The following is a 14,914-nucleotide window of genomic DNA, read 5'->3' as shown; positions in this document are numbered from 1 at the left end:
TGGCTTTGTTATTATTATCTACTGCGTCTCGAGCTCCTGTCCATGGAAATCACCAACAGGGTTGGTGACGAGGGGCAGCCCTGGCGGAGTCCAAGAGGTACTGTAAGGAGTTCAACTTGGTGCCAAGAATGCGGACACAGCTCTTGATACAGGGATCGTAATATGGTTGTTAGCCTTTTCCAAGCCTACAAATTTCATTAAAAACAAAAAAAAGGATCTCTTTAAAGGCTTAGTTCTAAAAATCTTTTTTTAAAAACTAGATTTTAATGCATATCAATTTTCTGACTGATAATTATTTAACTAATTTACTAGTATTTGTTATTACGTTTGAATGCCTACATTCTTTAGACGTTTTTATTCATTTGTTTTTATTTCTTTTATGTGAAATGGTTTTTAATGCTGCCATCTTGAGCAGACTTATTCGCAGGTGTTATAATACATCTAACAGGCACCACATAACAGCAATGATGTGCAGTATGGACTTCTTCTCTTTTTAATCCTTTATTTGACTGCATAAGTGGCAACAACTCTATGGTAATAGTGGCGTTTGTGTGTATGTGAGAATGAACCGTTATTTATTCGATATATATTTCAATGAATTGTGACTAGTTCTGGAGTGCACTTAAGTTTTGTTGTATGGATTTTGTTCAGTTATCTCATCTGAAAAGGATGGATACTATATATCGTCTGAGAATGGGGAAAAAACATCTCGTTCTCTCCACAGGTTTAACAGGCCAGTTTTGTGAGATAAACATTGACGACTGTGAAAAAGAGCCGTGTGGAGTCCTGAGCATTTGTAAAGACTCTCTGAATGGCTACAACTGTTTTTGTGCACCTGGATTCATTGGTAAGTAAAAGCTTATCGCAAAGTCATTTTTTGTGAGTTTAATGGCATTTTGCTTACAGAAGCCATTTGTCAACACGTTTGTGCTCCTTTCATACTTTCTTAGGAAACAAATGTGAGATAGAAGTGAATGAATGTCTCAGCCAGCCTTGTCGAAATGGAGGCTCCTGCATAGATGAGCTCAACTCGTTCAGCTGCCAGTGTCCTCTTGGGACCACAGGTATTTTATATGCTTCATACAATGACTGCTCAAACTTTGGGGACAAATGTAACCAGGACTGTCTGTGTGGGTTAGTTTAACCTTAATTAATTTGAATCTTTATATGTATAAAATTTCAAAATTTATTAGATATAAACAAGATGAAACCAATCGTCTGGTTCCAAAATTACACACTCAGGTTGGGATTTAACTGGCCCAACCGGTCGTCACCAATAACGGTGCTGATTTATTTATTTTTTTCTTTTTTATGGAAATTGGTGTTTTCAAGAAATCGTAAAGTTAAAAAAGCTCACTGAATGAATCGATTACATTTGGGAGCATGAGGAAGATTGTGAGTCTTGGAAGGGGCTGTTTCATCGCTGCAGTTGACTGAAGTCATGCTAAGAGGATGTAAAGCAGTAGTTCTGTGATCAAAAACAATGTTATCAGTAATACAATTTATGTTCTTGTAGACAATATATATATATATATATATAATGATACTTTGTTTCACCTTGTTTGATTTAGAGAGTCAACTCTAAGGTCAGACACAAAAGACAAATGTGGCTCTTCTTGTTTTGTAGTCACGGAAACCTGGGCACCTTGCAGTCATTGAACTGACCATAGACTCCCCTGTATACCAAAGTTTTCAAAAGTAAATTTGTGAGGCCACCTGTCTTGACAGCTAAAGGTTGGCTGAAATTGGGCATGAAACAGGACTGATCCCAAGCACAGCCAGAAGTTCACAACAAAATGACAAAGGAGAAGAATTAAGGTGCTCCAATGGCCCTGTCCAAATCCAGACCTCAGCCTGATTGAAATGCTGTGGTGTGGGACCTAAAGAGAGCTCTGCAGTGTGTGCACTTACTTCATGTTGAGACCTGGTAAAGACCAGGCGATTTGGTCTATTATTATAACTTTATTCATACAAGCTTGTGTCTGTATTGGCGTGTAAATATATATTTTTCATTGTTTCATTGACTGCAAACCATGTAGAACTAGAAGCCTGCAAGCTTTTTGAGACCTGGAAAAACATCAACAATTCAGTTGACATAGTCATCATGCCCCGTCCCCGAAGGGTGGAAGGTGTGTGAGGCACATGAGTTTGAAGAATGATTACGGCCCAAGTATTTTCTGTGAAACATTTCATCTGAGTTTGTTCAGCCGAGCTTTATTCATAATATCCTCATTTGAGATGCATGTTTTGTAATCAGTTTGGCCCGAGACTGAGCACTTCCTATTTCAATGTCAATCAGATACTCTACATAAACCGTGGCGTAACATCCCATTCCATCTTACTCATAATGCTACCGTACGCATCGCTAAGTTTGATATAGAATCGTTATTTACAACCTACATACTGTGTATCTGTTAAAATCCTTATTAAACAGTCGGATCAGTTGGATTTGAAACGTATCTGGCTCTGATCAGATTTCTGAAAAACAATCAAGGCCGTCCTTGAAAGAATTCCTTGACCACAGCTGACCTTTGAGAACTATATGAGAGTAGATCTACTTTTACGAGCCTGATCCTGGATCTCAGTCAAGTCTCAACTTGATATTTAATCATTGAGCTCTTGTCATGTTTTCTTAAACTGTGGGTGATGGAATCCTGCTGATACGCTCTCTGCATGAAAAATGATTTAATTCAGCTTTGATGCCTCACAATAGTCTCGTTCAGATTTTTAACGCAACCTAAAGCGCAGCCCAAACTGCTCATCTGCTCATTGTGGGTTGGTATTTAGGGGTTTTCTTCCTCTGGAAACACTTGAATTGTTAAAACAGAATGAGGTGGGTATAACAGTAACTTTTAGCCTGCTTTTAAAAACACAAGCAGGGAGGCATTTCAGCTCGGTTAGATTTTTTTTTTTACCCCTGATAATTAACAGGTATTTATATTGATGGAATCGAATAGAAAAATACTTTATTCATGATTCGATAGGGATTCATAGAATTTTAAGACTGAATTTTTCAGCAGCCTGAAAGAGAGCCTTATACAAAAGTGTTCAGTGAATGAATTATACTCTGGTTACCCTCCCCAAGTAGTAGGTCTAAAATTAGTGTTATCCTTGGGGTCAAACCAGGGCAGTGTTTATTCCTGCTTCAATATTAAAATGATGTCCTCTATCCAAGACTTATGCAAATCCCTACATTTGATAACACTTGTGAGCATATTTGCAACATATGACTGTGCTTAAATCTGTACTCTATACAACATATTATTCAGAATTGATTTTAAAATTTTGCAATTGGAGATTAAGACTTTATTGTCATGTAGATGCATGAAATGCACAAAATTACTCCTCCACATTTAACAGTGATATATTCAGTGACCAGCGCACTTCTTTTCAGTGATTACCAGGAGCCTTCCATCCTTCCATCCTGAGACTGTCACTTTTCAGGTGTGTTCTGGGGAAGTGCCCTCCTGGAACTTGTACCCAGGTTCAGAAGTGGATTTTCTGTCCACCTTCAACATACAAGTTCACAATACATCTGTAGCAGGCAATCAAAAGTACAAGATTTTTTTTCACCAGACTTAAGCCCCTGACTTGTTTGTCTGATCTTTATCAAGCGATTCCTGCTGTCTTACAGACAAGTCAGTCTGGTCATTAATGCTGTATTATGTTACAAATAGCTCCTGGTGATTCAAACTGTCTTTTTCTATGCTCTCCATCTTGTTTGTTTGTTGTTTCCTCCCATCATGTCCCCTGACCCTACTGTTTGCGCCGTCATTGGCTGTAGCTTCCCTCAGTCACCAGCTCCTCCCTGCCAACTGCCTCAGAATGTCAACCGGGTAAAAAATGATGAGACTGAGGCATCTGTGTGAGCCTCAAAAATAAGCACATGTAGAATTCACACATAGCGATTGATGACCGCTGATTGAACCGCCGGCTTGCTTCAGATCTGGGCCATTTTCCTTTGACCTCTAACATTTGTCTGCAATGTGAAAATTGAGCATAAAATTTAGTAGTGTGAACTTGTCTTGTGTGCTTGGAGCACATGGCGATGCCCCCACTTCACCATGCTCGGTCCTGACTTGAAATGGCAATCTCATTCTATTAATTATTAATTACAGGTCGATCCATGGGCTCAATCAAGAGTCACTCTCATTTCCTTTGTCTGTTTAAAAAAAAAAAAAACTAGGGCCAACTTTTGTTCAACTTGTTAATCTTAGTTATTGGTGGTCGTGTTTCAGCCTTTTTTCTTACTTTGACCATGTCTCTGAGCACTTTGCACCTTTTTATTTCTGGACACTCCAATTAGATGGCACTTCTGGAATATGGTGGCATTGGAAGTTAATGGCTTCCTGCAAGCCTCGTGCTTTCCCTTCTCAATGACATTTTTCTTGTGTGACCCTCTCGTCCATAGTCTTGTTATTCAAAAAGTGCTACATCGGCCTAAAAATACTGAAAATATTAAACTTGGAGCATTGAGGCTGCCTGATCGTTGTGCATAGCTCAATGCACCACTCCTCAAAACGCAAACTGTATCTGTTTCCTTGTGAAAATGTTTGTGGAGAGAAAAAAAAAAAAAAAAGGAGCAACTGCAATCAATAAAATCATCATTTGTAAGCATAAAAAAATTGTTTAGTGTGTGTATGCCAAAATGTTGTGCAGAAATCAAGCGGTTGTTTTTTCTGTGAGTCAACATGGACAATAAGATGGGCCCACAGTGTGTCGACGTGCACCTTACGCAATCCTTCTGGCCACGTCCACATGGGAGGGAGCGAGGTTATAAAACAAGTGCTGTCATTTATGGCTCTACAAGAGCAGCTCAAACAGTGCACTCTAATTACACGGAATGTTGATGTAATTCAAAGACCCATTATCGTGTTGGCATTTCACGCTTTGTAACAGCCTCCTCTGACACGCGCGAAGACTGTAAATGTGTGAAACGGTGATAGTGCAAAAAGGAAAAAAAAAAACCAAACGTGCAGCTTAGTTTGTGTGGCGCTGCTCTGATTTGTGTTATCATGGAAAACAAGCAACAAATATCAAGAGAATAATCTATATTCTTGAGGATCTATTTTTAGTGTCCCATATGATGTGAGAGGAATTTAAATCGCCCGTGCGCTCTTCGGAGTGAAAGGTGCGCACAGAACTTGTGACATCTGGATTTAAAGCCCTTTACTTTTTGAACGTTCAAAACAAAAGCGTCGGTGTCAACTGGATTTAATTTTCCTTAACAACCAGGGAACTCAGCCTGCCAACAATCATCAAATTTCAAATTCTCCACGCAGAGACGTTAAGCCAAATGCAGCACTTTTTTCAGCAAGGTGGAGGGAAAAAAATAAGAAACTGAGCATGAGTCACAAAATCTGAGTCAAGTCTGCATTAGAACATTCTTTTGGACATCTGAGACCAATCTTGCTCACAAATGTTATTCTATTACAGGCACCAACTGTGAATTCAACGTGGACGACTGCGTCTCCTTTCCTTGCCAACACAATGCCACATGTGTTGACCTTGTTCACGGCTTTGAATGTGTCTGTAAACCTGGCTTTACAGGTTAGTGAATGCCTCTTAATGTAGATGCTCTATGATTTAGGTGAGAAGTGTTCTTGTCTTGCAGTTGCTGTCGATTGTTGTTAGGGAATCACTCTGAATGCTTTAGAAGGTGTGAATCCATGACTTTACTTTTCAATGCATGAGAACATCTTCAGCTAGAGATTTGCTAAATCGAAAAATGCATTACTGTTTCCAAAAAAAACAAGGTTTTGATGCTGTTCAAAATGTAAATGGGTTTGAAAGTCATGTAGAAAATAATTTAGAATAGAATACTGTTTTGTTTTGGTTTGGGGGGGATGGGTTTATCCAAATATTAATTTTGGATATTCGGGGGAAGCAGCATCTATCAAAGAAGCCAGGACTGGAGCATGTTTACCATTATGTTGCATCACCGCTTCTTTTAACAACAGTGGAAACTGAGGAAAGCAGTTGCTGTAGATTTGTAAGCAAAATGTTTCCTTGTTCCGTCCGCGGTGTTGGTTTTAAAATGGTCAAAGTTGGGGTTTTTTGCATTGTTTTGCGATGCCTTCGAAGATGGCGGCGAGTAGCAGCACTGCCTGAAAGATTTTGACCATTAAGTAGAGCTTTTCGTCCTTGTTCACTGTGTACAGACATTTCTGTCCTTCATGGGAATTTGGCAAATATAGTATGAAGCATGGATGACGAAAGTTCTTTCCTTTTCATGATGAGAAATGTCATTCTTGAATAATTGAACTTCTCAGCGGTGCAGACGTCACAGAGTTATGAACCCTTAAACCAAGACGTGAGCACTTTTGATAATGAATTAATATTATTTTTAAGGCATTACACAACTTTTCAAGTCATTTGATGCCCCTACTACAACTCTTCGAATTATGTGCCATCATCCAATTTAAAATGATATCTATGTACACTGTAGAAAAGTCTATTGTGTTGTATTGTGGCTGAATTCAGCACTGTTTTGCCAACTGTCATCTAAAAAAAAAAAACCTGCAAGCCTAAAATACATCCAGTTATGTCAGGTTCATGCTGTTTCTGTGACACTTCACTCCATTTTATACTTGTATGCAAGATTGATCTGAAGTGATGGCAAGAATTCTGCATTTCCGTTGAGACAATAACAGAGAAATCGCAGTTTTCTCCTCTGATTTAACTTTTCACCTGCATTGTGACATAAAATTGGTCTAATTGCCAAACCTTACTCAGACTTACTCTTCAAGTAAAACATATTTATCAGTCTGTGTTTTTTTATTATATATATATATATATATATTTTTTTTTATGTCAAAGGTACAAATTGTGAAGTTGACATTGATGAGTGCGCTTCATCTCCCTGTAAGAATGGAGCAGCTTGCATTGACCTGCCCGGTAATTACTTCTGCCAGTGTGTGGCTCCATTTAAAGGTAATGAGTACTGAGGGAAAGGGGACAAAAAGCAAAGTTAATTAACTTCACCTGCTATTATTTTCAACTGTCTGGATCCACTTCACATGTCGCAACAAAATGAGTGCGTCTTCATTTGCGAGCTGTGGTTAAATAAAGAAAACCTGAGTAATTAGACATGCGTGAGCTATAGTAGATGCTTCTGTCTCCCAAGTGACAATATCCATCACTTTGTCCGGGGGACTGATCTGGTATCACCTTGTGGCCTTAATAATGCATACCAATGGACACGAAATGATCGTGGGTGATTTGAGTTTTCAGAGTGATATTTAATACTGGTTTTAAATATGATTATCATCTCACATATTGCTAATTACAATGGTAGTAATAATAATGATAACGTTAATGATAATTCAACGAAACCTATTTGAGTCATATATATATATATATATAAATAAAAGCCACAGTTGACATGGGATGCTGGGAGAGAGATGGCTCTAACGCTTAAACGTGGATGGAATTTTAGTTGTGGGATTCCTGAGAACAGACTGCTGTAAATCATAAATGTGAAAAACATTCACCCAGCTGGGCTCTTCTTTGACACTCTTGGTAAGGACCTTATTTAAGACCTGACAACTGCTCTGATTGATCTAATGAGCTCTTTGGCTGTGAGATTTTCCTGCAAGGACGGTAGTCAGGGGCAGCACTTCACAAATCCGAGCTGTACAGCAGCATGGCCTGAAGGAAATGATTCCTGAGGAAGGCACAAATAATTTACAAAAAAGATACTTCAAAGACGGCCCCGACATCGTGTGGAGGAAAATTCAGAGCTGATGAGACTGAAAATGGAAGTCTTGGGCTGTAATTCAAAGGTCTGTAAAAAGAATAGTGGAAATGCGGCCCGGCCTTATTACCCGTGTAACACCCTTTTATTGTGCGGTAGTGGCCACTTCTTGATACCGTCACTTTGTTCTGTCAAAGGAAAAAGGAACTATGCATAAAACCAAAAACCTGAAGGAAACCCTTACAACGCATCTGCATGAGACTGCTAATCATTTATGAAGCCTCTGTAATCATTTATTTTATTTGAACATTTTTAGTCTTTTATAGTCAAGCAGCTGATTTTTTACCAAGAATTTGATAGATTTAAAATTCTATTTTGTTTATTTATCTATCTTTTTACATGTACCTGTTTTACAGAGATTATCAGAGGTAGGACGCATGACCGCATTATAATTACTATGTCATGTCTCGCTAAATATTCACTTTATTTGTCATCATTTGATTTAATGTGTTTGCGTTGATGAGGTTTGTTTTTCCTTTCTGTTCCATTTGCATGTTAGATCCCTGGCATTACTTATCGCATGCGTTGTTCGTGCATGGCTTGCCTCTGATGATGTGCGCATACTGTCTGTCAACACGCTGTGTTCCTAGGACATTTCCAAAATGATGTGACAGTTAATACAGGCAAATTATTGCAAATTTGAGGATTTGGTAGCATGTAAGTAATCAAACTCAGTACCAGGCACCCGCTAATGTGCTTTTGTCTGGAGTTAAATCAGCACAGAGCATGAAGTGCGTTGACAAAGACTGTTGGTTTGGTAAATGTCATAGAACAAACAAACAATTTACATTGAACCCAATTAATCATGTTGTAGGTGCTGTGAGGTAGAAATTCCTCACTTATGAGAAGGAGTGTTTCTATTTGTGAGGATAATGTGTTTCTACAGAGATTTTATTTTATTTTTTCTTCTGGATGGTCCCTCTATGTGTGTTTTCTCTCCTCACTCCAGGTCATAATTGTGAATTCTTACCCTGTGAGGCCAGTAATCCCTGCGAGAACGGTGCAGTGTGTGTGGAAGAGTTGGATCAGGACCATTTCCCCTTGGGTTTCCGCTGTCAGTGTCGCCGGGGATTCACTGGCCCCCGCTGTGAAATCAATGTGGATGAGTGCAGCTCCAGCCCCTGTTTTCACGGCTTCTGCTATGATGGTAGGAACCGGTTTCTGCTGGCAACATTCTGAATAGCAAGTCTTCAGGCTGGGAGAAAATGCTACACACACGCATTCACACATGTTATTTTTGTTTTGCTTTTTCCCAAGCCTGCTTTTGGCCTTCAAAAAAAAAACATTGGTGAGATTTATTGAAGAGTTCTAAGTTGGCACCTGAAAATTGTGGACGCATTTATTTATTTATTGGCCTTTTTGCTTATGCCTTTGTGGGAGTTACCTTTTCAGTGTATACATTTTAGGGAGGAGAGTATTTAGATATATCATGCAGTGCGACTTACTCAGGGATATGTCAGCCACTGGACTGTGGATTGTTTCGCTATCAGAGAACAGAGAACAGGGGATGGAGGCAAAACCCTTTTTCTCTTAATTTCTTTGAAATGTCTGAGGAAGTCATTAGGATTAAGAAGAACATCTACAGCAGATTGCAGATTGTTATTATGGGTTCACTGAAGGAAAACCTAAAGTAGCATGGGACCTGATGTTATAGTGAAAATTACAGCAATGTGCTTTACTTATTGAGCACTATTCCTAACGCTGTTAGAAATGACTTCACTTGAAGAAATAAACAGACAAGTTAGATAAAAGGGCAAAGAGAAATGTTTAAGAAAAAATAAGACGAGCGAAGAAGATGGAGACTTTGAACATCGGCATAGATGCCAGACGCACAGTCTTGTTTTGACTCAACCAAACTTACCTCAAACATTTTCAACAACTTAAAACGTTGCAAGCTTAGTCTGCTTCACACCTGTAGCCTACTATGACAATTTATCAGTAACAAGCTACACCTTCGCTGCTTGTACATCAGGCTACTCACAACAGTCTGCTGCTTTCTGACCCCAGGCTAATTTGTGCTGCTCTTGACAGATTGTGTTATCTGTCATTGAAAATGAACAGGCTGTGTCTATGTTCATGTTTTTTTGTTTTCTTTAATGGATTCTGGACTCGAGCCATTTTACCCCTCTAAGTAAATCTCGCCCTCACAGTCGGTTTTGGATGGGGTCATAGTTGCAGCTAATGTGGGTGTTTTGGGAGCAGAGTCATCCATCTGACAAGAGAACCTTGGACATTGCCTGTTGGAGCACACATGATTAAGTTCCTTAATGTGAATCTAAAAGGAAATTAGTTAGGAGTAAATTTGTTTCTTATAACTTTGATGATGGATGATTAATGACAAAATGTATATTGTTAATTCAATTTCTCCCCTCATATTTTCCATCTCAAGCAAATGTAATTTAAAAGGCCATTTATCAAAATAATAAAGAGGGGTAAAGATTCCAAGTTGAGAATGATCCGTTTCCCTTTGTTCGGTGATCTCAGGGCATTTCAGTTTTTCATTACACTAGAAAAGGTGAAACTAAAAATGACACGATGCGTTGACTGCCATTTGTCTCAGCAGCAGAGCATTTGTGCCTTCAATCTTCCATTCCTTGCTGAAATCCTGCCAGTGTTTTACCTGGCTCATGCTGATAAAGAAACAGTGATGCCAGTGGATTACCTCTGAAGTGGATCCACTGTCTGACCCTCACACTGATACAGTAGACCTCAGCCAGCTGTGTTGACCAATCCTGAGCACAGCCAGGTCACTTTAGGTTAGTGAGCCAGCCCTCTAGGACCTATTGGCCAGTGCTCAGCAGCAGCCAGCCAGCCACCGGGGACAGAACTGCATAGCCACAGTGGCTGAGATGAGTAATGCTGCTGCCACCCAGGACTTAAAGCATTTAATGAGAGTAATAGCATCTACACACAAAAAGACAGAGTGACAGCATAGATTACGTGGTAAATCTTTGGGATAATGAAGAATCCAGGGACCCTGACTGGGGAAGTAATAAATTCACTCCTGTAAGAACTGCAATTACCTCTGTCACAGGCTGCCTGTACCAGTGTTGTGCAGGAGAAACCGAATGATGCATCCCTCTTTAACATCATTAATAATTAAAGAGAGGAAAGCATGGATTATTAGACATGGGAGATTTTAAGTTCTGATAGAAGAGAGTGGTACATTTGTAGCATCTGAATAAAGAATGGCCCTGAAATTGACTCTCTCCCTCTGTTGTACGAGTTTTCCCCTCATTTCGTGTGCTGCAACTATGTTTAGTGAGGTAACAAATGACGAGGCTTTCAAGCTATCGTTGACAAAGAATGGGATAAATCCACAAAGGAGACAAGGAAAGTAGCTGCAGAAAGGAGGACTGAATGTCCACTGCAGAGAAGTTCATTTGAAGCTGTTTAGAGTGTCAAACTCCATCAGATTGATAGACAAAGAAGTGATCTGCCGCCTACAGTAGATTCGGCAACGCAGCCTGCACTGATACAACAGAAGGTATTCGTTTAAAGGTCATATCTATTAAAAAAAAAAATGCAGCCACAGTGGCGATTGTTCTTTACGGTCATAATCAGCACTTACCTTTGTAGAGACATAGGACACACTGAATGATGAGTGAAGTCATTTATGATGCAAGTGGCTGCAACCTTTTTCTCCGATTGTCCTCCAGTTGTGGATGGCTTTTACTGCCTTTGCAGTCCTGGTTATGCTGGGCCAAGATGTGAGCAAGACATTGATGACTGCGTGAACAGTTTGTGCAGCTTCAACTCAGTATGTAAGGATCTCCATCAGGTAAGTGGGCGCTGTTTTTTTTTCTTTTTTTCCCCCTTGATGTTACATTATGTCCATTTATGCCTAAAAATGTGTCCTGTTGATCTTTACAGTTGGTGAAATATTAAGAGAGGTGAAAAGTTTTGCATAGGTCGGTCAATGACTGTCATGCAGTGAATACTTCCAAGTTTTTTTCTGTTGAAGTAAACGTGAGCAACAATCACATGAGTGATGATATGCATTATTGAGAAGAATAAACCTGCCTGACTGTTGTTGAACTGCAGGCTGATATTTTTTAGATTTCTACACTGCAGGCAAATATGGCAAATCTGAATGGGAAAAAAAAATCAGCATGTACAAATATGTTTTTTTCTATTTTGGAGTAATAAGATGGCAACAGGAAATGTCTAATAGATACACCCCATAATTATACCCTTTTACAGACAAATTATGCCAATTACTGCATGTAATTTATACCTTGTGGATTAAGGTTTCGCATAATGACCATAGGGGTTGTACCTAATTGTCCCAGGAAACAAAACCCAATTCGCTATGCATATATTGAATATTAAATGCAAACTTATTGAAGTTTTCTACATCTTTACAACATAAGATGTACAAAACAACCCATAAGTAATTAGTCATCTTCAAAAAGGTTGGTAACAGATTAAAGATCATGAAACATATAGAGGGTAGTAGTTAATGTGTGTCTTTTCAGTTCATCTCTCGGTCAGTATAACTTTTTGTGAGACCCTCTACGGTTCTGAGCACCCACCAATGGTTGTTGGCTCTCCTGGCAAAAAAAAAAACCCGAAAACCTTTTGTATTTTATTTTTTTTATTAAGCACTTTGAAAACATTTCAGGCTCAGTACAGTAGATCTAATGAACAACAGTACTATTAAAAGTACCAATGTTAATGTACTAGTGTACTTGTTATTGTGCAGCCGTGTTTCCATCCAGTTTGAACATGAAGGTCAGCTTTTGAAATGTCACTACCTGCAAAATGCGCTGGTTTCTATTACACTGTTTGGAGCTAAAAATGTAGCATCAGGCAGAAATAAACAGCATGACCATCACTAACCAAAAAATAAAAACTGTTGAGGGAGAAGACACAAACAGATCCAATGCCCTGTCCATTTGCAAGAGAAAAAAGGAATTCTTTTCAAAGTTGTGTTTACCCGGTCCTGTCGTCTCATGTTTAATTTTTAAAAATAAATTGGCTCACTTTTTTAGTTTATAAAAGCACACTTCTAAGGCCTTTAGCAATGTCAATCTGCAACACATGCAGATTGACGGTGGGGTTTGTGAGCTACGCGTTGTATCTTTTTATTCAGCCCTTCTCCAGAGCACAATTAAAACATGGAATATAAGCAGAAACCTGTCCAATTTTAACATTTGTTGAGCTGAATCTCTTTGCCACGGATGTGCCACTTATGTGCTGCTCTCACAGTTAATGCTACTATTCATCAATAATAGTGGAAACATACTGTTGTAGCGTCATCTGCAAATATCCTTTAACATAGCCACAAGGGAATAATTACAATGTATTAGATAACTACGATTCTCAAAAAAGACACCGTGTAAAGTAAATTAAACACAAAGATACAAAGATACAAGCCATAAACCAACATTTTACCAGTATACAGCATTGATGATGCTTTTGTAGATGTCCAAGGAGCTAATGCACCCCTACACCATCAAAAATGCAGACTTGTGGAACGAGCGCTGATAACAGGCTGGATGGTCCCTGTTCTTTTAGCTCAGAGAACGCAGTGCCCATGATTTCCAAAAAGAATTTCGCATTTTGATTTGTCCGACCACAGAACAGTTTTCCATTTTGCCCCTGTCCCTTCACTTGGTGAAAATGGCGACGTCGGAGTGTGTGAAATCTCCTTTCATGGTCAGAAACTAACCCTGCTCCAGATGAGGGCGGACAGTACCTCGGATGAAAAGTTTTGATCACTGTCTTAGTTCCCTGATCTCAAGGGCGCAGACCATTTCTATCCCAGCAGTGGATCTCTCTTGACAGCAGAGTGACAAGAATCGGAGGTTTTCAATTCCGGATACAACCGAATACACTGCCACCTGCATTCGGAGCACAGTTCATTTCTGACTGTGAACTATGGTTTCACCTTCCTGGATATTGAGGTTTTCACCCAGTGATTTTAAATGGGCTTTTACAGAGAGAAGACAATCATTTCTTGAAGTGTTCCTAAACCCATACAGTAATTTCCCTGCAGTGCCACCTGGGACCCGATGATTACGCGTATCCAGTATTGATTTATGGCTGTGTCCTTTGTGCACTGAATCTTTTGATGACATCATGTGCTGCAGATGATAGGAAAGTCTTCACAGTTTTGGGACTATGTTACTGACCTTGTGCCAGTTAACCTGATTAGTTGCCACATGTTCCTTCAGCTGTTTCTTGCCGCTTCATTCAATTTAGGGTTGCCAGGGACACTCTTACACTCACTCTCAAGGTCAATTAAAAATCACCTGTCAAGCTAACATGCATTTTTTTGGATGGTTGGAGGAAGCTTGAGTATCCAGATAGAACCCATGCATGCACAGGGTAAAGAAGCAAACCACACAGAAAGGCAACACCCAACATTCAAACCAGAACTCTCCTGCTGCGAGATGACGGTGCTAACCACCACTATGCAGACCCGGATTTTCAAATCATCGCTTATTTTTTTTTCCATTCAAATTTCACTCAGCGTTCCAACTTTTCTTTTTTAGTTCAATTTCTCCCTGCAACTGTATTGTGAACTGCGCTAAAGGGCAATTATAGGTCAGGGTCAACTTGACATTTCTGTTAACTTGACAATATAAGAGTGTTTTCAAGTATAGATAAGGTAAGTAGGTAAGTATTTGTTCAATTAGCAGGCTTGTGTGACAGCAGGCCACATATCCAGTTACCAGTAGAACAGAGGCAGTGAATTGCAAATGTGCGTCTCGAATGTCAAGTGTAAATGAGAAACTCTTGTCTTCTGTAGTTATTCATGTGCAATTAGAGCCAATAGCATTGATCTGTTGAAGCTGCAAAAAGGCCTTGGGAACTGCAAGCTTCTCGAGGGGTCTTACTCCAACAGCTGCTTATTTGCTGACAGATTGCAGTAGTGACACAGATGTGTCACAGATGAAGTCTTTGACTTAGTTTTTTGTTTTTCTCTTTTGCTCTGATAACTTCTGGGGCGTAGTGCACCAAATGTTTGAAAAGGCAAGAAAAAAAATTTTTTTTTTTGTCCCTCACAGACATTCTCCATATGGATATCTTGCAGATTATTTGTGGTTTCATCAGTTTATTTGTTTTTTATTTTTTGTGGAAGTTTAATAACGTTCAATAGTCAAATTAAGAAATTAAATCAAGCTTTGGTATTGTAGCAGTGACCTTCTC

The 14,914-nt window shown here is 39.3% G+C and overlaps 1 protein-coding gene across 1 annotated transcript in view; it reads left to right on the top strand.

The window, feature by feature from the left end:
- Positions 1 to 14,914, top strand: part of eys (eyes shut homolog) — a 156,388-nt gene that overhangs the window by 38,324 nt on the left and 103,150 nt on the right. Inside the window, exons 17-22 of the mRNA XM_072391139.1 lie at positions 725 to 847; positions 951 to 1,064; positions 5,437 to 5,550; positions 6,820 to 6,933; positions 8,706 to 8,903; positions 11,416 to 11,537. Of these exons, the coding sequence (XP_072247240.1) occupies positions 725 to 847; positions 951 to 1,064; positions 5,437 to 5,550; positions 6,820 to 6,933; positions 8,706 to 8,903; positions 11,416 to 11,537 (785 nt within the window). The remainder of the gene's footprint in view (positions 1 to 724; positions 848 to 950; positions 1,065 to 5,436; positions 5,551 to 6,819; positions 6,934 to 8,705; positions 8,904 to 11,415; positions 11,538 to 14,914) is intronic.

This window comes from Leuresthes tenuis, unplaced genomic scaffold (genome assembly GCF_036924035.1).
Source record: "Leuresthes tenuis unplaced genomic scaffold, fLeuTen1.0.hap1 SCAF_8, whole genome shotgun sequence".
Lineage (NCBI taxonomy): Eukaryota > Metazoa > Chordata > Actinopteri > Atheriniformes > Atherinopsidae > Leuresthes > Leuresthes tenuis.
The sequence above is the reverse complement of the archived record's forward strand: the minus strand, read 5'-3'. Positions and strand labels throughout refer to the sequence as shown.